Source organism: Lepus europaeus, chromosome 5 (genome assembly GCF_033115175.1).
Source record: "Lepus europaeus isolate LE1 chromosome 5, mLepTim1.pri, whole genome shotgun sequence".
Lineage (NCBI taxonomy): Eukaryota > Metazoa > Chordata > Mammalia > Lagomorpha > Leporidae > Lepus > Lepus europaeus.
The window spans coordinates 45346567-45369585 of record NC_084831.1 but is presented as its reverse complement, the minus strand read 5'-3'; the positions used below and the strand labels follow the sequence as shown (position 1 = coordinate 45369585).

Here is a 23019-nt window from a genome sequence, read left to right as displayed (position 1 = left end):
TAATGACCTGGGAAAGCCAGCAGAAAATGGCTCAGGTGTTTGGCCCCCTGCCCCCAACATGGGAGCTCCTGGCTTCTGTCTGGCCCAGCACTGGCTATTGTAGCCATCTCAGGAATGAACCAGAAGATGGAGTATCTCTGTCTGTCTGTGACTCTGACTTTCAAATAAATAAATCTGGGGGCCGGCGTCATGGCTCACTTGGTTAATCCTCCACCTGCGGTGCTGGCATCCCATATGGGTGCCAGGTTCTAGTCCCAGTTGCTCTTCTTCCAGGCCAGCTCTCTGCTGTGGCCTGGGAGGGCAGTGGAGGACGGCCCAAGTGCTTGGGACCCTGCACCCCTATGGGAGACCAGGAGGAAACACCTGGCTCCTGGCTTCGGATCGGCTCAGCGCTGGCTGTGGCGGCCATTTGGGGAGTGAACCAACAGAAGGAAGACCTTTCTCTCTGTCTCTCCTTCTCACAATCTGTAACTCTACCTGTCAAATAAAAAAAAGTAATCTAATTAATAAAAATAAATAAATCTTTAAAAAAGTAGCTTTTGTGATCTAATGTCAGGCATTTGATAAAAAAATGAACATTAGTTTCTCATCTGTCCTCCTTTCTTCCTGGTGAACACTACTATCATTAGCACAATCAGTAGCCTCCAGTTAAACACGCGAATTCTTTCATGTGTCTCTCATTTCCCAGTGTATTAGCTGGCTTTTTGTTACCTTAAAATACCTGGGAAGGGAGCTTCTTGGGGAGGAAAAGATTTACTTTGGCTGAAGGTTTTATGTTTATAGCCCAAGATTGGCACCATTGCTCTGGCATCTAGTATAGGCTGATGGTGGTGGAGTGGGTATGGAGGGACCATCTATCATATGGCAAGCCCAGAAGCAGAGGCCCAGGGAGCACGCTTGACTATATAACTAACCCCTTCATGAGAACATCTGCTAAGGGCAAGCCCCAGTGTCCGAGACCTCCTGCCAGGCCCACCTACCATAATTAAATCAAGTCTTCACACTTAATCCATCAACCAGGGTTTAAACAGCTGCATGAATTTGGGGAGCCAAGTCCTGCTCAATCTATAATAGTCTATCCTTGGCTCCCCAGAAGTCATGTTATTTCTGCACATAACATAGAAAAGTCCTAAAATCTTAACTCAGCCTAATATTAAAAGTCCAAAGTTCACAGTCTCATGTGAACTTCAAGGCAAACTCCCTTAATGGTGAACCGCAGAACAATAAAAACCAAATTCCTTACTTCCAGGCTTTGATGGTGGGACCGATATGGGATAAGGATTTCCATTCCAAACAGGGTAGACAAGGAATAGAAAGGATTAATTAGGGCAAAACAAAATCAGAGCAGGGCAAACATTAGGCCCTAAAGCTCCATGTCTGGCATCCTGGGCAACTGTGGTGGAGGCTGGGCTCCCTGTGGCTTGGGAAGTCCCATCCCTATGGTTCTGCTGGTGACAACCCATGGACTCTCATCTCTGCAGCTCCACTAGGCATTGTCCTGGGAGAGACTCTGCACCACTTCAGCCCCACTTTTCCACTTGGCATTGCCCTAGTGGATGCTCTTTGCAGTGACTCCTCTCCTGTGACCAATCTTTGTCTAAGCCCCGAGTTGGTCAGAAACATCCTTTGAAACCTAGGCAGAGGCCACTGTGCCTCCATGGCTCTGTTGGTCTTTCCCCAAGGGGCTGCTCTCTGATGTTTGAAGTTTTACCAGTCTTGCCTGGCACAGTGCTTGCAGCTTTCCTCAGTGTGTGTCTCATGTTTCTGGCACCTATACTTTTCTGAGGTCTCCTCTGCACTCTCATAGCTTCACAAGGCATTGCTCCCTACAGTAGCTCCAACTCTGCAGTATACTCTGCTGGGCCTCCCAGGCTTTCCTTTGAAATCTCTATGGAAGCTGCCATATCCCCATAACTCTTGCATTCTATGTGTTTGCAAAACCAGCATCACCTGAATGATGCAACAGTCTGTTGCTAGCAGGAGCCAGTCCAGGACCCACTTGAGTCAGGGCTGCAGAAGCCTCAGAATACTTGGTCCTCAAGCCAGAATCCAGAGCTGACCCTGGGTTCAGGAAGCAATTCTGCCCTCTCAGGCCTCTAGGCTTGTGATGAGAGGGACAGCCTCAAAGATTTCTGAAATACCCTTAGGGTGTTTCTCCTGTTGTCTTGTTTTTTGTTTTTTGTTTTAAGAATTATTTTATTTCTTTGAAAGACAGAGTTAAAGAGTGAAAGAGGTCTTCCATTCCTCTGGTTCGCTCCCCAAATGACCACAACGGCCAGAGCTGAGCTGATCCAAAGCCAGGAGCCGGGTGCTTCTTCCAGGTCTCCCACGTAGGTACAGGGGCCCAATGACTTGGGCCATCTTCTACTGCTTTCCCAAGCCATAGCAGAGAGCTGGATTGGAAGAAGAACAGCCAGGACTCGAACTGGCACCCATATAGGATGCCGGCGCTGCAGGCTGGGGCTTTAACCCACTGCGCCACAGTGCTGGCCCCTGTCTTGTCCATCAGCATAGGGTTGATTCCTTTTTACTTTTATTGATCTCTTTCACAAGTGGATTCTCCACCTTACTTTTCATTCTCCATCGAGCTTTTTCTTTGATATTTCCCTAACCAGACTACAAAATTTTCCAAATTTTTTTAAAAAAAATTTATTTATTTATTTGAAAGGCAGAGTTATAGAAAGAGAGGAGAGACAGAGAAGAGAGAGAGAGAGATCTTCCATCTGCTGGTTCACTCCCCAGATGGCTGTAATAACCGGGCTGGGCCAGGCTGAAGCCAGGAGCCAGAAGCTTCCTCCAGGCCTCCCACTTGGGTGCAGGGGCCAAGGACTTGAGCATCTTCTGATGCCAGGCATATCAGCAGGGAACAGGTTCAGAAGTGGAAAGCTAGTACTTGAACCAGCACCCATATGGGTTGCTAGTGCTGCAGGCCATAGCTTTAATTTGCTGTTCCACAGCATTGTCCCTGAAAGAGATCTTTCATTTGCTGGTTCACTCCCCAGATGGCCTGGATCATTTTAGACCTAAGCGAGGAACCTGGAACTGCATCCTGGTCTCCCATATGGTGGCAGGGGCTGCTTTCCCAGGTGCATTAGCAGGGAGCTGGAATGGAAGCGGAGCAGCTGGGACTCAAACTGGAGCTCTGATGTAGGATGCTGGTGTCAAAAGCGGCAGCTTCACCTGTTACACCACAGCGCCAACCTTACATTTTCCAAATCATTATGTTGTGTTTCATTTTGCTCCTGATTCTCATCATAAAACTTAACTAACAGCAGCCACTAACATCAATGCTGCAGCATAAGGTTTGCTGTTTTTGCATCTCTACCAAACAAACCAGTCCACCAGCTTTAATTTCAGCCTCCCATAGCATCTTGAAACATGAACAAAAAAGCCAGATTCTGTGCCACCATGTAGCAAGGATGGCCTCTAGTCCAATTCCCGTTTCTGCCTGAAAACTCATCAGCCTGGCATTTACCACCCACATTTTTACCAGCATTCCAGGCTTCCAGGCCCTCCCCATAGTCACCCGAAAGAAATACTCTGCCTACAGCATTCTAGGGCTTTTCTAGCCTGCTCTTCCAAACTCTCCTAGTCTTTTCCCATAAGCCAATTCTAAAGATTCCCAGACTTCTTCAGGTACAGTTAATAATAACAGCCCTGCTGCTGGTACTGATTTTCTGTATTTGTCAGCTTTATGTTATTATAAATAAATATCTGTGATTCTGGACAGCCAGGGATCCTGTGTGCCACTATGGCCACGAGAGGTCTTGGCTTCAGTGAGAGATGGCAGTCAGTCCTGAATGAGCAAAGTGAAAGCAAGGCCTTTAATTAAAGAGAATGGCAAAGGATAGCAGGCAGCTCCACAGACAGGGCAGCCCTGTGTGTTGTTTCAGCTGTCCTTTGTGAGGTTTGGCAAAGGGATGTTAACATCTGGGTTACTGTTCATCTTAAATCTAGAAAGAAGAGGGCGTCTTCCAGGAACTCAGGATCCACCTTTTTGTTCTTTACATGGTCACATCCATAGGTTGTCATGGCAATTATAAACTGTCATGCATGAGAGGAGTGATTTTATTACGCTAACACAACATAATGAGTGTATAATGAGGGTTAGGGTCTCCTTGAGGCTAGGTTTGGCGCCATGTTGGATTTAGCTAATTCCAACCAGTTCTTTTGCCTGTGTCTTATTATTATTATTATTTTTAGCTCACTTCTGGGTGTGTAGAACTGGGCTTGCCACATACCATCTTACCTGAGAGGAGCTTCTTGGGAAGGAAGAGGTGTTTTGTGGCTGACAGTTGGAGGTTTACAGCCCAGGGTTGGGCAGCACCATGGGTCTGGCATCTGGTGGAGGCTGGCAGTGGTGGGGCAGGGACAGAGGGATGAGCACGTGATGAGCTGGGAAGCACGTGTGGCTAGATAACCAACCCTCTCATGAGGACTGCCTTATGAAGGCAAGGCCCCAGTATCCCGAAGACCTCCCGCCAGGCCCTCCTACCAAAAGCCATACTTAGATCAAGTCTCCACTCTTAAACCATCAATCAGGGCTTGACTATCTACACAAATTTAGGGAGACAAGTCCTCTTCACTCCATAACACCCTCCTAAAATACCATGAAAATAGCAAAGTCATAAATCTACAAGGACGAAAAAACAAACAACAGGAAACTTAAGCAAATACAAGAGATCAACATATATTATAATGGAGGGAAAGCAGATTGAGGAGTAGTAACTTCTGTAGCTGATTGCACTGCACCTAAGTGCCTGCCAAAGAGACTATCATTGAGAAGTATGCCATTTTGCCACACAGAACCCCAGAAAGATCTGGAAATTGGCAACAGGTACCAGGGAAAGTTTGAGTAGAGCAGGGCCCAGATAACAAGGGTGATTTGAATCTCTATATAAGATAGTGGTTGGGCTCTAGGTACCTTCTTCCACCCCTCAAGGCTAAGGGACTGCTCCTTTCTCCCACAGACCTCCACCACCACGTTCAAGAGATGCACAGGGACAAACAACTACATAGGAAACCAAGCATAGTACAGAGAGTGAATGAGACAGGGAATCGAAAACAGGCATTGGAAGTAGAAACCTACTCTAGTTTCTGCTATTAATGACAGCTACTGAGAGCATAATATAAACTAGGAAATTAGAGGATTTATCTTTGGAGAAAGTGAATGGCCCCAGAAAAAAGATCTGTGGCTTCTGACAAAGGCCAGTTCACTCTTCGTCTCCCTGTTGACATCTATCAGTCCAGACGCCTGGTTCATGCACAATTGTTTTTTTTTGTTTTGTTTTTGGTTTTTTTTTTGACAGGCAGAGTGGATAGTGAGAGAGAGAGACAGAGTGAAAGGTCTTCACCTTTGCCGTTGGTTCACCCTCCAATGGCCGCTGCGGCCGGCGCGTCGTGCCGATCCGAAGCCAGGAACCAGGCGCTTTCTCCTGGTCTCCCATGTGGGTGCAGGGCCCAAGGACCTGGGCCATCCTCCACTGCACTCCTGGGCCACAGCAGAGAGCTAGCCTGGAAGAGGGGCAACCGGGACAGAATCCAGCGCTCCAACCAGGACTAGAACCTGGTGTGCCGGCGCCACAAGGTGGAGGATTAGCCTGTTAAGCCACAGCGCTGGCCTTCATGCACAGTTTTGAAATGGTTTGTTATTCATAAGTAACAAAAGACAGCTAAAGATAACCAGATATTTCATGAAGCCCTCAAATTCTGAGTATAATCAAGCCTTTTGCTCTTATTTCCTATCTGTAGGAAATATAGAGGATAGAACAAATTAAATGAAACCACAAGGGGGCAAGATGACAAAATCTAGAATGGGACATGCTGCAGGACAACTGACCTGGTCTCTTCAACAAGTCAGTGGCTTTAAAAAATGTGTTTGTGGCCGGCGCCGTGGCTTAACAGGCTAATCCTCCGCCTTGCGGCGCCGGCACACCGGGTTCTAGTCCCGGTTGGGGTGCCGGATTCTATCCCGGTTGCCCCTCTTCCAGGCCAGCTCTCTGCTGTGGCCCGGGAAGGCAGTGGAGGATGGCCCAAGTGCTTGGGCCCTGCACCCACATGGGAGACCAGGAGAAGCACCTGTCTCCTGGCTTCGGATCAGCGAGATGCGCTGGCCGCAGCAGCCATTGGAGGGTGAACCAATGGCAAAGGAAGACCTTTCTCTCTGTCTCTCTCTCTCACTATCCACTCTGCCTGTCAAAAAAAAAAAAAAAATTAAAAAAAAATGTGTTTGTGGGAGAGGAAGCAGTTCAAGATTAAAAGAAACTTAATTCTGATTTGAATTAGCCAACTATAAAAGACATTTGAAGGAGGACAGTAGGGACTGGGAATTATATTATATTAAAGCATTACTTAAATGTTAGTATAATAATGATGTTGTGGTTATGTAAAAATGATCTTTATTTATTTATTTATTTGACAGGCAGAGTAGACAGTGAGAGAGAGAGACAGAAAGGTCTTCCTTTTCCATTGGTTCACCCTCCCAATAGCCGCTGCGGCTGGTGCGCTGTGGCCGGCGCACCGCGTTGATCCGAAGGCAGGAGCCAGGTGCTTCTCCTGGTCTCCCATGCGGGCGCAGGGCCCGAGCACTTGGGCCATCCTCCACTGCACTCCCTGGCCACAGCAGAGAGCTGGCCTGGAAGAGGGCAACCAGGACAGAATCCGGCGCCCCAACGGGGACTAGAACCTGGTGTGCCGGCACCACAGGCAGAGGATTAGCCTATTGAGCTACAGCGTCAGCCGATCTTTATTATTTAGAGATGGAAAGTCACATATTTAGAGGTTAAGTGTCATAGTGTCTTATATTTGCTTTAAAATATTTTATAAGGCCTGGCATTGTGACGCAGTGGGCTAGGCTGCTTACAATGCCAGCCTCCCATATGGGAGCACCGGTTCAAGTCCCAGCTGCTCTACTTCCAGTTCATCTCTCTGCTAAAATGCCTGGGAAGGCAATAGAAGATGTCCTAAGTACTTGGACTCCTGACACTGTCTTGGGAGACCAGCTCAGAGTTCCTGGCTCCAGCCCTGGCTGTTGCAGCCATTTGACGAGTGAACCAGAGGATGGAAGATTTCTCTTTTTCTCTCTCTCTGTTGCTCTACCTCAAATAAATCTTTAAACTATTTTGTTAAAAATGAAATCATCTATCAAAACTATGTTGGGGCTGGCACTGTGCCGTAACGGGTTGATGCCCTGGCCTGAAGCACTGGCATCCCCTATGGGCACCGTTTCTAGTCCCAGTTGCTCCTTTTCTGATCCAGCTTTCTGCTATGGCCTGGGATAGCAGTAGAAGATGGCCCAAGTCTTTGGGCCCCTGCACTCACATGGGAGACCCGGAAGAAGCACCTGGCTCCTGGCTTCGGGTCGGCTCAGCTCCAGCCGTTGCGGCCATTTGGGGAGTGAACCAGCAAATGGAAGACCTCTTTCTCTGTAACTCTGTCTTTCAAATAAATAAGATAAATGTTAAAAAAAAAAAAAAAAAAACTATGTTACTGTGCTCTCTCTTTTTCTATGTATCCTGGAAATTTTCTACTTTTTCCTCACTAAAAAAAATAATAATAAAAAGGGGAAAAATAAGCAAATAAAAAATAGGTTATTATTTAGTTCTGGTAGAGAATTTGTATAAGAAAGAAAATGTCACCATAACTTAATAGTTACTTCAGCTGTGAGTAACATTTATGTAGACATAATCATATAACTATCAAGTACTGATTTCAAAATTGAGAGGATAAAAGGAGGGAGAAGTTACAGGAGAAAGAAGAGAATATTGGTTTAAGAAACCTAAATTTTCATATGCCATAATATAATGTCAATCAAAAGTTGACCAAGAAGAAAAGGAATATAAGCATACTTTCTAGGGAAAACAGCTTAAAGAATTGAAATCATTTCCCACGGGATCAGCACTGTTCATAGTAGGTAAAGCCTCCACCTGTGACACTGGCATCCCATATAGGCACCAGTTTGAGTCCTGGCTGCTCTACTTCCCATCCAGCTTCCTGCTAATGCACCTGGGAAAGCAACAGAGGATGGTCTAAGTGCTTGGTCCCCCATACTCACATGGGAGACCTGGTGGAAGCTCCTGGCTCTTGGATTGGGTCTAGCCCAGCCCTGGTTGTTGCAACCATTTGGGGAGTGGTACAGTGGATGGAGGATCTCTCTCTCTCTCTCTCTCTTCCTCTGTCTCTGTGATTCTGACTTTCAAATAAATAAGAAAATCTTAAAAAAAAAAACTTGTTTCCCACTAGAGAGAGGAACTGGAGGAGAAAGGAGAGGGTAAAGCAGGGGTTTACTGTTCTTCGTGATCTCAGAGGAGGGTTAGGAAACAGAAACATGTCACACACAGTCTCATTTCCCAGAGACTTCCCCTTTTGTACTGAGTGGCTTTTAAAATCATGTACATTAATCACTTTGATACAAATAACATTGATATCTAGTCATGTCAATAGTTGTATCAATTAAACATTTCATGTTTCCAGAAGAATGCTTGATATTAACTCATGGCCAAATACATTAATCTGGCCTCCAATTATATAAGTAAAGGTTTTTAAAACTCGCTGCCAGGAAAGATCCCATGTATGGGGCTCAGAATTCTGCATCGCAGTGAAAATGCACTGTGAGATCTGCGCCTTCGTGGCCATTCGTGGGGATGGTGAAATGGCTCCTTTCAGGCCTCTAATTACTCTTAGTGACTTCATCCATAAAAGGGATTTTCATGATTGAAAAATGTCTTACTTTATATTCCTTAAATGTAACTTACATTTGCATTTCATTTTGCTGACAAAGATATTTTATAGGTTATGAAATGTTTGTCTTTTTTTTAACCTTCTGTATCAACTCTCTGTTTATATCAAATTTTTTTTTAAAGATTTTATTTATTTATTTGACAGGTAGAGTTACAGACAGTGAGAGAAAAACAGAGAGAAAGGTCTTCCTTCTGTTGGTTCACTCCCTAAATGGCCATAGTGGCCAGAGCTGTGCCGATCCGAAGCCAGGAGCTGGGTGCTTCTTCCTGGTCTCCCACGCGGATGCAGGGGCCCAAGCACTTGGGCCATCTTCTACTGCTATCCCAGGCCATAGCAGAGAGCTGGACTGGAAGAGGAGCAACTGGGACTAGAAACGGCGCCCATATGGGATGCCGGCGCTGCAGGCGGAGGATTAACCTACTGTACCACGGTGCCGGCCCCTGTTTATATCAAATTTCAACCCCTGCCCCAATTAATAACTCCTTTACATCTGGTATTAACTTGGTATTTGCCACAGGTCATGTTCTGCTGAACCTAAATCTTAGTAGCTGTCTTCACTGTATTTTAAGCTTTTTTTTTTGTTCAATTTGTGTTTTAGAATTCACACACACCGAGGGACAGCTTCAGAACGAGATTATGGTGAGTAAACACACTGTGTAAAGAAGAGCATGAGCTCTGACCAGCACAAGGTGTCTGTACCTGACAGCCGTCTCCGCAGACGCAGAGTTAGCAAGCATCCTGGTGCTCTCAGAGTTCTGCTCCTGACCCAACAGGACAGAGGTGGTGCTCAGTGGTATTTCCCGTTTGATGTGTTCTTAGGTGCTCTTATCTGTCCTGGAAGGGTGACAGCAAGGATAAAACTATTCATTCATTTGGTTTTTGTTTATTTTGCCCATTCATTTATTTTGCAGTGTTTATTTGCTTTGCTTTCTTTCATTTCATCCTGTAGGCCTTTTAGAACAGGAATCAAAAAAGGCCGAGATGTCAGAATTGGCTGTTAATTTAAGCGTGAAAGGACAAGGCAGACTAAGATAAGGGGAACTGGAGCATAGGATCAGCAACAAATAAGCCAAAGAGAGATGAAGTGGAAAGAGAACAAGTATTTTCGACAGCATTCCATCGGGCTTTGCTTGTCCAGTGGAATGAATGGCCGCTGATGAGGAAGCTGCTGCTTCATCAGGAGTTGCTCGGTCCCTGCTGGCTTGTCAGGCCCTGCTTTTAGACAAACACAAAGAAGGAAAACAACTGAATGTGTGGTTTTTTAGGTAGCGGGTGTTTCTTTAGTGAAGGTTTGTGTAAATGAGGGTTATCGCCCTACCTTGCCCCTCACATCTTCCCAGGAGCGTATGTGGAAGCCGTTTCCAAAGATTCCATAGAATGTTTCCGACTCGCGTGAATTCCCTTCTCTCCCAGCACAGTCTGCCCGATGACTGGGGAGGCGAATGCAGCCAGAAAAAGGACCACATTGTGTCTTCCCACTGTCTTCTGTCTTATGCAGTGGGTCAGGATTAGTAAGCCTCCACGTGGTCTGACAGTTCCTTCCAGGATTCACTGAGGCTGTGGGAAGGCATCCGAGGCAGTTTGGAAAACACGAAAGAGGAAGGGGAAGCTGGGAATCAGCCATTTGTCACCCATCACAGTAGCCTTTACTGTGTTTTCGCTCTTCCAGCCGTGAGCACAGGCATCACACGCTTGCAGTAACACTGTATGGACAATTCCATGTCATTTTTAACTCAGTGTTCTGCCAGAAGCTTCCTACGTGTAATTTCAAGATCACATTTGCCTATTTACACACATTTAAGATAATTTCCTTTTTTCTCAAAGGGGACATTCTATGTATGTTCTGGTTACCACACTTTTAACTTTTTGCTTTTTTTTTATTATTTTCTTCTTTTTTAAAAGATTTATTTATTTACTTGAAAGGCAGAGTTATAGACACAGAGAGGGAGAGACAGAGAGAGAGGTCTTCCATCTGCTGGTTCACTCCCCAAATGGCCTCAAAGACTGGAGCTAGGTTGAAGCCAGGAGCTTCCTCCAGGTCCCCAACACAAGTACAGGGGCCCAAACATTTGGGCCATCTTCTACTGCCCTCCCAGGCCATCAGCAAGGAGCTGGATCAGACAAGGAGCAACCAGGACAAGAACCAATGCCCATGTGGTATGCCGGTGCCGCAGGTGGATGCTTCATCTACTACGCCACAGCACTGGCCCCTTTTTGATTATTTTCTAAAATTAAATTTCATAGGATAGAACTACTGGGTGCATAGGGTATAAACATATTCATGTATTCAAAATCCTTTCCACAGAAGTTATATAAATATGAAAGTGTAGCCATGCTTCAGGGAGTATGTTCTGAGGCCTCCTGAACCAAGGACACAGCTTATCATAAAAAATGCTTTAGGAGGACACTTTGTGAAAGTGGATTGTGAGTGTACAGTTGCAGCTTGTAGCCATACCTACTGCTTTGCACCAAACTGATATGGGCTGATTTACAGGCGAACAACCGTATGTGCAGCTGGCTTAGCTTCTGAATGTTACATGCCTGGAATATTGTTCTGACCTCACTATTTCTTCAACGCGCTGCTTGCTCTTGGGTAACCAGGACCACTAAAAGCATCCCTGTTGATTTCTCCCCACAGGCATGCGAGTGCTCTGCCACTTACTTGAGGGTCATTATTATATCAGCCTTTGACCATTTTGCATCTGTGCACAGCATTTCTGCAGAGGGAGTAGCCATCTCAAATCTTTCTTAGTAATTACAGCACAATGTTCTGATGATTTTTAACACTGTTACCATTTAAACGCAAAGATGTCACTGATATACTCTATTAAAAGGATTTGTATCAATGTGTCTCAGATTTCACTTATGTTTCCTTCAGTGTTTTAGCCAAAGAGATTCAGATTTCATCAGTCAGCAGGCTATCAAGGAAGTCACTGTACATGAAGATCTGACTGATAAAATACATTTTTATTTATTCATTACTGACAAAAAACATTTATGTTGTGGGGAGAGCATCTCGTTTGGTGCTCATGAGATCTCAGTGCATTGATAGTTTGATTGATTAACGCGAAGGACTAAGTGAGCAGTCTACACCATAAACCATGTAAGAGTTCAGATAAGAGAAAGTGCTCATGGGAAGGTCTCAATGAGGTCATAGAACCTGAGCTGGATCTGCCTGTCAAATAGCAAAAAATAAGAAACACACCCAGTTGCTATAGGAAAAGAAGAAGACGATGTGAAGGTAAGTACTCATTTGTAAGTTGCACTTACGGGTGGTGGTGGATAGCGTGGTGTGACTGGAGCCCGGAATGAGCCAGGACTGCACCACAGCGCCATCACAGGGCTGACATGCCTTCCGTTCTTTTCAGGTGACAGAGCCACTTCAGGTTTTTGGAAGGCATGTAACTGTAGAGCAGTTGTGTTCATGTTCAGTGGAATGAAATGCTGAGGATTTTCTTTTTGCCAGATTCCTAAACTGCAGTGCCACTTTGCTTGTGTGAGAGGCCCTGTGTGAAGGCTCACAGGAAGGGGTCCCCCAGATGGACCTCTTTGACACAGGCCTCATGAATCTTCTTCCAGTCCTTGTTCTCCACCTTCCGTGGATACGCAGAACAACTGGTCAGTGTAGTGGTGATAACACCTAACTTAGGATGGCTGACCACAGCTTGCTTTCCGAGTCTGTGAAAACTCATCTTCTCCTTGTAAAACCATTCCACATATCAAGCAATAGATCAGTGCCCATGGCGTCACCTTTTTGTTCCATCTGAGTGTTCACTGCTGAACCCCAGCGTCATTTCAGTCTGGTTTGTCCTCATTGGGCCCATGTCTCCCTCTCCAACGGCTTCCCATGGATCCCTGCCCGCTCTGTGCTGTGTGCCTGTGGCCCTTGCCCTGTGGCTCCTGCTCCCCGGGGATCTGCAGCCTCGGTGCCCTCAGTTACTCCAATGCCCCTTCCCCGGGAGCTGGTCACCTTCCCCCCAACACCCCCTAGCAACAGAAACACATTTAATCCTGCTGTTTTGGTTCTCTCCCCTTTTTTTGGATTAGGGACGTGAGGAAGTGTTTCATGCTTCCAAAGAGTTCTTAAACCTTACTTTCCTTTTCTGACTACTATTTCCCCCTTCAGTGAAATCCCACAGGTGCTAGGAAAGGAGAGTGGAGAGCAGCCTTCTTTCAAGTGCAAGTATCTTAGGAGGGGGTTGCCCTCAGCTCTGGCCCTGCTGCTGGCTGTGTGATGCATGGTTTTCTTATTTGTCATGTAAGTTGTGCTTATTGTCTTTTGCCCCCACACATGCAGGGAATTCTGTTGCCTTAGGATTTAGCTCAGTGTCCAGCACACAGGTTTTCACTACCTGTTTGAACATTATTCATTCATTTGTGTCTCCATCTCTTGATACTGTGAAATATTAAAAGATTTCTTATTTTAAGATTTTTTGTTTATTTGAAAGGCAGAGTTACAGAGAGAAGGAGGGAGGGAGATCTTCCATACTGTTTCACACCCCCAAAATGGCAGCAATGGCATGGGCTGGGCCAGGCTGAAGCCAGGAGGCTGAAACTCCATCCTGGTCTCCAGGCACTTGGGCTATCTATCTCATTCTGCCTTCCCAGGCACACTTGCAGGGAGCTGCATCAGAAGCAGAGCAGCTGGAACTCAAACCTGCACACGGATATGGGATGCATGTACCCTAAGCAGTGGCTCAACTGACTGTGCCCCAACCCCTGCCCCAAGGAGTTTTGGTGTCTTGGTGTTGGTTTGTTTCAAGATTTATTTATTGGAAAGTGAGAGTTACACACAAAGGAGAGACAGAGAGAGATCATCTTCCTCTGGTCCACATTCCAGATGGCCACATTGGAACCAGGAGCTTCTTCCAGGTCTCCCATGTGGGTGCAGAGGCCCAAACACTTGGGACATCTTTCACAGCTTTTCCCATGCCATTAGCAGGGAGCTGAGTTGGAAGTGGAGCAGCTGGGATTTGATCCCATTCCCCTACTGGATGCCAGCATTGCAGGCTGCAGCTTAACCTGCTATGGCACAACACCAGCCCCACGCTAAGGTGGTTTTAATAATATTAGCTAATAATATGTATATTTTTGGATTATGCACCATGGACCAATGACTATGACAGTGCTTTTCATAAGTTAACCAATTAAAAATTATTTAAAGGAATGGATTGAAAAGTAAAACTAATGATCTTTTAACCAGATACCCATTAAACGAAATAAATATTAGAGAAGAAAACTATTGTGCTTATCACTCATTCATGCAGATTTTTAACAAATTTTGCAACTGTGAGTCCCCTCTGCAGAGGTCACCTCTGAAGACTTCATCTTCTAGGAGCCTTTGTGAATTGACTGTGGTATTGAGTCTTTAAGTGGTAGTGTGTGGCAGTGTGCATCAATGTTTTAAACTTGTATTTGGCTTTTAAACAGAATTTTCTAGAAACATTTTAGTGAAATAATCAGTTAAGGGACACAGAAAAATAGATAAAGATTAGTAGCAATATTGTTTATATAATATAAGACAGAGAATTGCTTCTCTGCCTTTTGGCTAAGATCAAGTGTAGTATCTGTTCTTATCAATTTAAGACAGAGAAACCAGAAACTACTGTGCAGCTATACATTAGAAAGTATGAGATACCCAGATGTCACACAGCATCCTTTTTTTTTTTCTCAAGATTTTATTTATTTTTATGAGAGGCCGAGTTATAGAGAGAGACATACAGAAAGGTTTTCCATCCATTGGTTCACTCCCCAAATGGCCACAACAGCTGGAACTGGGCCGATTTGAAGCCAGGAGCTTCTTATGGGCCTCCCCTGTGGGTGCAAGGTCCCAAAGACTTGGGCCATCTTCTACTGCTTTCCCAGGCCATTGGCTAGATAGGAAGAGAAGAAGCCGGGACTCAAACCAGTGCCCACATGGGATGCAGGTGCTGCAGGTGGAGGCATAGCCTACTATGCCACAGCAATGGCCTCACATAGTATCCTTTATAATGGAATATAAATCACTGGGTTTTGCCAAAAAGGTCATGGCAAATGCAGTTAAAAGATAAGTTTAGGCCGGCGCTGCGGCTCAATAGGCTAATCCTCTGCCTGCGGTGCTGGCACACTGGGTTCTAGTCCTGGTCAGGGCCTGGATTCTGTCCCAGTTGCCCCTCTTCCAGGCCAGCTCTCTGCTGTGGCCCGGGAGTGCAATGGAGGGTGGCCCAAGTCCTTGGGCCCTGCACCCGCATGGGAGACCAGGAGAAGCACCTGGCTCCTGGCTTCGGATGAGCGCAGTGTGCCTGCTGCAGCATGCCGGCCTCAGCGGCCATTGGGGGGTGAACCAACGGAAAAGGAAGACCTTTCTCTCTCTCTCTCTCTCTCTCTCTGTCCTCTCTGCCTGTCCAAAAAAAAAAAAAAAGATAGAGGCCACAGCACCAAACCCTAAAGTAAATCTTAGGTGAGTATACCAAACAGAGTCAAAGAGACAGCATCATTATGCAGGGATACAAGAGCCCCTGCTGTAGGTGGTTTTTGTGGTGTAGCAGGTTAAAGCCACGGCCTGTGATGCCCGCATTTCATACGGGTGCTGGGTCTACTTCCTCTCCAGCTCCCTGCCAATATGCCTGGGAATAGCCCAAGTGCTCAGGCTCCTACACCCATGTGGGAGATCCAGACAAAGCTGCTTGCTCCTGGCTTTGGCCTGGCCCAGCCCCTGCTCTGGCACCATTTGGGGAGTGAGCCAGTGAATGGAAGATCTCTGTCTCTCCCTCTCTATAACTCTTTCAAATAAATAAATTTTGTTTAAAAAAACAGAGTTCCAGCCCAAGCTAACTTCCTACCCACTTAATCCCACACCACCTAAGGAACCGGTGTTGTGGCATAGCAGGTTAAACTGCGGCCAGTGATGCCTGCTGCTAGAGCCTAGGATGGTGTTCTGGGGAGTAGATCACTCCATAGATAAGATTGTGCCATTTTACACATTCCTCCCTTTTGTTTTTTATAAAGCAAGAGTTGTATGGGATTACATCAGCCCCAAAGTCTAGGAGGGATGGAGGGATGAGAATCTGTCTTTAGAGCTACTTCCTGCTGACATGGGGCAATGTCTCAAGCCACTGTCTCCTGGATGAGAAGCTGAGTATATCCCTGTAGCAGCATTTGGTTGACCACCTGGTTGGTGAAGGCTTTGGTTCGTTCCATTATCACCTCCTACGAACACTTAAACAGACACAGTAGTATAAAAGAAGGGTGAGAATAGAAAATAATGATCCTAAGAGTGGCATTAACCAAGTAATGAAAGGATTTCATAGGGGAGAGGAAATGAGGGGGGTCTCTGGACCCTTGTGAAGACTGGTGGACGTGGTTTGAAACTGATCCCAACCAAGAGTGGGAGAAAGACCACTCATCTTTTGTGGGTAGAGGGGTTTGTCTGTAGAGAAATTCTGAACAATCATACAACATTAAGTGGGGGAGAGGACCATCAATACACACAGGTCAGGAGTAGAGCCATTGATGTTAAAGTAGAGGCTATAACTACAAAGGAATGAGGTCCCAAGTGGGCTAGATAGGGTCTAGAACAAAAGCTGGAGTCATTATTGGAGGCCTAAGAAAGGTGCCAAGCCACAAATAAGTTTTCCAATTGAGAGGCAAATAGAAACTGACAGGAGGGGCCCGATAATAATCAGATGAGCTTTAAGGACTTGCCAGTTATGAGGCCTAGGGCTAGGTATCTCTTCACATGGGGTACATCCGAAGGGAGGTGTGAACCTCCTTAGGGAAGGTACCTTGTTGACTTCCATTACCTAGCTGGCCTGGGAGGAGAGCTGGCCAGGTAAAGGCAGGTGGCATCTCTAATAAATTTACAGTTCTGCCTGCAATGTTACTGACCCTACTTGGCCATCCCCTCAGCAGTGGTGGTTACTTTGGAAGCTGGGCTGAGTGAAGAGCTTTTCAGCTTAGAGCCAACAAGACCTGTGGCTCTGACCTGAAGTCCTTCGACTCCAGGACAGTTCTGTTTCCAGTTTCCCAACTCTTGGCTGGCAGGGTTCTTCATAAGCTGACTTCTGCTGAAGCCCTGGATTTCCATATTGAAAGCCACTGCCTGTTGGGTCTCCTTGATGGCAGATCACTGAACAGAGAGCAGCCTTAATTGGCTTGCCACCTATCTTTAAATTGCTTTTGATGCTTAGCTTTCTTTTCCTCCTGGTTTTTGTAAAGCAGACCAGAGGATGCAAGTCAAGGGGAGTGCGAAAGTCCCACCCTCTAATCTTTGGTGGCCTAAACTAGAAGCCTATAGTCACAGGCATGTTCTGATAGTGGTTTTTCTGTGAGGTAGACAATGCCCATGAGGAAAGCTAAGTCCTCACTTTAAAACTTTCTCTCCCTTTGGTCTGAAAGGGAAGTTTTTGCCTGTTTACTGTGCACATGGAGAAGTCAATCTAGCTGTGAAATTATAATTTAAGCTCTCCTTTTAGCTATGCTATTACAGAAAAATGTTAGCCATCCCTTTTAGAAGATCTAAAAATCAAACTATGCATTTTGGATAGTCACTCAGTATAGTCAATTTCCCACCTTGAAGAGAATAGAGAAGTGAGGGAACAAGTCAGCCTTAGAATAGAGAAATGAGGGAGCAAGTCCCAGATCACTTACTGACAATAGCAATATCAAATGAAAACTTAGCAAGCAATTTCAACCATAACAACTATGAAAACATTTACCAGAAGGTCTAATGCCCTCTATAAACTTTAAGAATATATATACTTAGAAACATATCTTAAATATATAACATGGTGTAGCTTGTTTGACCAGCAAACTCAAGCACAAAAATATAAAAACATTTTTAGTTTCTTTCTACCAGCAAATTTAAAACATCTGATACATAGATTCAGGTCACATGAATCAAAATGTATCTTTGATTAATTTTAGCAGTTTAAATTTATGGGCAGTCTTTTAGCTATAAGCCAATTAAAAGAGTTCTTAATAAATTTTATCTTGTAGACATATAATACATATACATGTATGACATAACAATAAAGCAGTTTTAGTAATAGCTTCTTAAAATCTGTTTCCAAAATTACCAATTGATTTAAATTACTTTCTGCTCTTAGTAACCTCAGTTAACCATACTTTCTCTCAGTTGGAACCTGCAGTGCATTATTGGCTTCATCTGTTTATACACTTGTATACAATAGAAGTGGCTGGAAAAAGTCCATTGGATCCTATAGGAGGACAGCTAAACACAGAACCAACAATGTTTAGTTTTATAAGCAGCAAATCTGATATACAAAACTGTGGATGACAAAAGACTTTAAATAGCCACATTTAAAATTATAAACTCATTAATCAACAAGAGGCACTTGCTTACTCCACACAGTATTTTAGAAAGCATCTGTAGGATTTAACAAAACATTTAACCCTTTTAGGCCTCTGAGCCTTTCTCATTAAGATAGCCATCACATCTAGTAACATCAGATCATTAGACTTTTTAACTTTTGGGCATTTGTATCTGTAGCATTTTACATTATCATAACTTAAAATTTAGTACCACTTCACATTTTGACAGTACTTCTAATATAATCCAAATAGCCTGATTAGTTGGTGGCTCAACAAGATGAGAGATATATCCTTTGACATTTCCAGGGGCCCAACTGGAAATATAAAAGTCCAAATTCTTTGGAACTTTGATTTTTTTTTTTTAATGCCTGTCAAGGATGCCAAGAAGGCTTAAAATATCTGATTGAAATAAGATCCCTTGGGACTGGCACCGTGGCTCACTTGGTTAATCCTGTGACACCGGCATCCCATATGGGAGCCAGGTTCTAGTCCCAGTTGCTTCTCTTCCAGTCGAGCTCTCTGCTGTGTCCCGGGGAAGGCAGTGGAGGATGGCCCAAGTGCTTGGGTTCCTGCACTCGCATAGGAGACCAGGAGGAAGCACCTGGCTCCTGGCTTCGCATCTGTGTAGTTCCGGCCATGGCGGCCATTTGGGGGGTGAACCAACAGAGGGAGGACCTTTCTCTCTCTCTCTCTCTCTCACTGTCTAACTCTATCTATCTGTCAAATAAAAAAAAGAAATAAGATCCTTTAACATCATGACATAATATAGACCAGATTTGATCACTGTTATAAGGTGATTACTCAAATGTTTTAGAATAAGCGTGTATTTAAACAAGCCATAATTCTTAATAAAAAAAAAAAACTCAACTGTTTTTAAATAACTAGAACCTAACATAGACATTAAGAGAATGTAATAGATTACTTTAACTCATTGCTTTAACAGAGGATCAGATTCTAATTTTGTGTCAAAGAAAAATAGATTCATAGCTTTTGTGTCCAAAAATTTCTTTTTTTTTTTTTTTAATTTTTGACAGGCAGAGTGGACAGAGAGAGAGACAGAGAGAAAGGTCTTCCTTTTTGCCGTTGGTTCACCCTCCAATGGCCACCGCAGCTGGCGTGCTGCGGCCAGCGCACCGCTCTGATCCAATGGCAGGAGCCAGGTGCTTCTCCTGGTCTCCCATGGGGTGCAGGGCCCAAGAACTTGGGCCATCCTCCACTGCACTCCTGGGCCACAGCAGAGAGCTGGCCTGGAAGAGGGGCAACTGGGACAGGATCGGTGCCCCGACCGGGACTAGAACCCGGTGTGCCGGCGCCGCAAGGCGGAGGATTAGCCTAGTGAGCCGCGGCGCCGGCCTGTGTCCAAAAATTTCTATCTTTCATAGCCTTCTGTGACTTCCACACACCTTCTTCAACTTACTTAAAACTTTCTATCATTTCCATTCCAGTTTAGAGTAAACTAGCTATCAGGAAAAGTAATTCTTACAAACTATGTCCTTTTCTATTAAAAAAAAACTCTTTTGTTATTAACCTTCTTACCAAGAACACACTTTTATACTTGTGACCTTTTTCTATCTGCTGATTTTCTTGATTAACATTTTGAAATAGCTTGTTAAAAGTCTCCAAATTAAGGCATTATTTTCTAAATAAGGTAACACATCCAATTTCAGCCTTACTTTTAAGTAGTGTTGAACTATTGTTCAGACAGTTTATGAAAATGTATTTGTTACCAAGCCCAAATAGTTTTTCTATAGAATATAAGATGCTAAAAGTACCAAAGTTTACATTTAGATTTATCTCATTTGCCTTTACCCAACTTACATTTAGCAGTTACACAGAAATGACTTAAGATGCTGATATTATATTATACCTCTATTTGAATTAAGTCCAAAATTGCATTCATATGGAATCCTACTCCTTTTATAAAACTCTAGCTATAAATCAATGACATTAAACCAGAGATTGCAAAATCTACCTTAGGGACTATAACAAGTACTGGTTACCCATTGCTGTTTCATGGAGTACTGATTACCCATTTCTATAGCATCAGAAACCTCTTAAAACAAATTGCAAAATAAGTTCAGCAAGTTACAAAGCAATATTTTTAAAGGCAGTGATCTTCCTAAATTCGAAGAGAAAAATTTCTTCAAACCCAATGTTTAGTTACAGCTGTTTTTTACCCTAAGAACACAGTAGGCCAATGATGCCCTAGTCAACAGTCAGCCACTTGGGACTGCCTCTGAAACAAAAGTCCAGGCAGCTGCCAGACAGGTCCCAAAGGTGACTGTGGGCCAGGGGCCAATGTGCCAGGGAAAAGGCGTCCACTGGAGATTGTTCACCATTATATTAGGTTTAATGGGGGGGGGGGGGAATCCATCAGAGTAGATAATTGGAGAGAGAGATTTTAAGGAGGAGAGTCAGATAGGTGACAGATTAAGGGGCAATTAGGAGATATATCTGAAAATACTATTTAACCCGGTAAGCCAGCTGGTTTAAAGGGCCAGTCTAGGAAATGCTCACTAATGGAACCAGGAAATCAAAGTTGTAGGAATTGAGGAGACCTGGCAAGTCAGCTTGGTATTCAAAAGACCTGATTATCCTGTCTGGCTTGCTCATGTAAAACAAAAGAGCCATCAAAAGGGTGGGATACTTAATTTGTTTTGCAGTAAAGAGGGAGCTCAGAAGGCTGGGATCACCACTCCCTTGCTATTCTTACAGTAAAATTGGAACAGGAGGGGGAGGGGCAAAGACCAGTTGGAGGAATAGAGCCAGAGGGAGAAGGCATGGAGTGGCCTATTCCCAAACTAGCCCTTGCTTCTCTGGGAGGAGGGTGTTAGAGAGGCTCATTGATAAGATGTGAGAGAAGACTTTGGACAAGGCCTGGTTCTGAGATAAGGTCGGAATTCCTGGATGGGAGGGGAAGGTACAGTGGGCTGAAACAATGAGAGCTGGGGCCTCGAACATAGAAGAAAGGGGTATTGGCTTTTTTGGTGGGAGCTTTGAAAGTTAAGAGAGTTTGAGCCGGAGAAAATTTAGAGCTGAGATAAGAGAAAGCTTAGACATAGGAAAGCTTCCACTTTTCCAAACGCTCACAGAAGTGGTAGAGATCTCAATAATGTTGGGGTTAAATGTGTCGTTAAGCAGCCATTTGGACTGAGGTGTCAAGGTAGTAGACAACCGAGAGGAGGGTTGGACACAATGTGGGACAGAGAAGTTCCCACAGTGACCCATAGAGTCAGATTGGCGGATATCAGGCGTTCCCAGGATCATGGCCATCCAACGAGAGGATATGGGAACAGATGGTGGGGGTTGTCACCCAGGTGCCCACTGGAGCCCAGGACTTATCCCATAGAAGGGAAACAGGAGTTGAGTTGTCACCCAAACCCACTGTTGCCCAGACACAGAGTCCATATGTTGGACCTCTCAGTTGTAGAGATGCCCACTTGCTCGAGAGGACGCCCAAAAATCCAGACTCCAGACCAGTTGATGCAAAAAGCATGAGGTATTTATTGTACGTTTGCGCAAACGGGCCCCCACCTAAGGCGGTGAGGAGCCCTGAGCGGCAGTTTCATACAGGTTATATAGTCAACAAATTAGCATATGGGATTGGCCGGTTCGGAGGGACAATTAGCATACCGGAAAGTGCTGAGGAGAGTGCTGGGGGAACCAGCTGAAGAGAATGCTGAGGAGAGTGCTGAGGGAACCAGCTGAGGAGAATGCTGAGGAGAGTGCTGAGGGAACCAGCTGAAGAGAATGCTGAGGAGAGTGCTGAGGGAACCAGCTGAAGAGAATGCTGAGGAGAGTGCTGAGGGAACCAGCTGAGGAGAATGCTGAGGAGAGTACTGAGACTCTCCGAAGGGGAGTGGCAGCTCTGCTCTGGGCATGCCTAGAGGTTCTCTAAAGGTGATAGACTTTTCCTTCCCAGAGAACGTGCCTGCTGCACTCTGGGGAACATCTAACCTCTTAAGAAGCCCCTGATATCTGCCCAGGCCTAGTTTCTTGTCCCTCTCCCCCATAAGGGTCCTTCACATAGAGGCACAAGAGTTGTGGTGCCCAGTACCAGGACTTTGAGACAAAGCAGAGCGAAACCACAACCTATAGTGGAGTTGCGCTGAGAGGATCCTCCAAGTACCCCATCTTACCTCAGGAATTTGAGAGGCCAGTGTGTGGGTGTAGATAATGGAGAATTTGGTGGTATGGAAGAAGGTCCGGAGGTGTGTTTTGTGACTGGCAGAAATCCAGGACCCCAAGGCAGCTCAAATCCCTAATGGAGAGCAAAGTCAATGGGGGATCTTGGATCTGAGTCACGGCACCAATGTAAGGCTGCCATAAAGCAAACACTACAGTTAGAGGAAAGGTTTATTGTCAGGTAGGGGAAGCCCAATAGGCAAGGGGAGAGGGTGGGAGGGTAAGAGAGAGGAGAGTGTGTGAGAGAGATCAAGAGAACAGTGTTCAGGAACAGGTCCTCTTAAACCTTTGTAGGGGCGGGGGGCAGGCAGGGAAATAGGAGTAACCAGTCCCACTAGGGTGGGAGTGGGGCTGACACCTATGGTTGGGCTATGTGGTTACCTGGCTTCCAACAATGGCAGCAGGGGTGGTGGTGGTGGTGTGGTGGTGGGCTAGAGCCTAGGATGGTGTCCAGGCGTAGATCATGCCACAGATAAGACTGCGACATTTTACTAACAGACACAAAGTAAGGAGCCTGGCAGCTATGCCTAATTCCTGGCTCCCCAGGGGAGTAAAGGCAGAGAAGCTTCACGTTCAAAGGTGGGGCTGATAGGTGCCTGTTCAGTGCATGTCCAGCTTCCTGGCTGGAGATGCTCATGCCTTCCTTGACTGGTCAGTGTTCTTTGTGCTGGGCTTCCATCCAGGGGCTATGTGCAGGTGGTGGTTGCTTCCTGCCCTAGGCCAAAATTCCCAGAAATGAGACCCTTTGAGATGATAGGGATCATCAAGATGCTAATTGGAGGA

The 23019-nt window shown here is 45.2% G+C and overlaps 1 protein-coding gene and 1 pseudogene across 8 annotated transcripts in view; both read left to right on the top strand.

The window, feature by feature from the left end:
• The window catches only part of IFT25 (intraflagellar transport 25), a 29701-nt gene extending 18132 nt beyond the window's left edge, over positions 1–11569 (top strand). For all 8 annotated transcript variants that reach the window (XM_062193350.1, XM_062193349.1, XM_062193347.1 and 5 more), the window contains 2 exons: positions 9338–9378; positions 11378–11569. In XM_062193350.1, the coding sequence (XP_062049334.1) occupies positions 9338–9378; positions 11378–11491 (155 nt within the window). In that variant the 3' untranslated portion in view covers positions 11492–11569. The remainder of the gene's footprint in view (positions 1–9337; positions 9379–11377) is intronic.
• A 2698-nt stretch (positions 11570–14267) lies between these two features.
• On the top strand, positions 14268–14480 carry LOC133761390 (U2 spliceosomal RNA; annotated as a pseudogene).
• The last annotated feature ends 8539 nt before the right edge of the window (positions 14481–23019 follow it).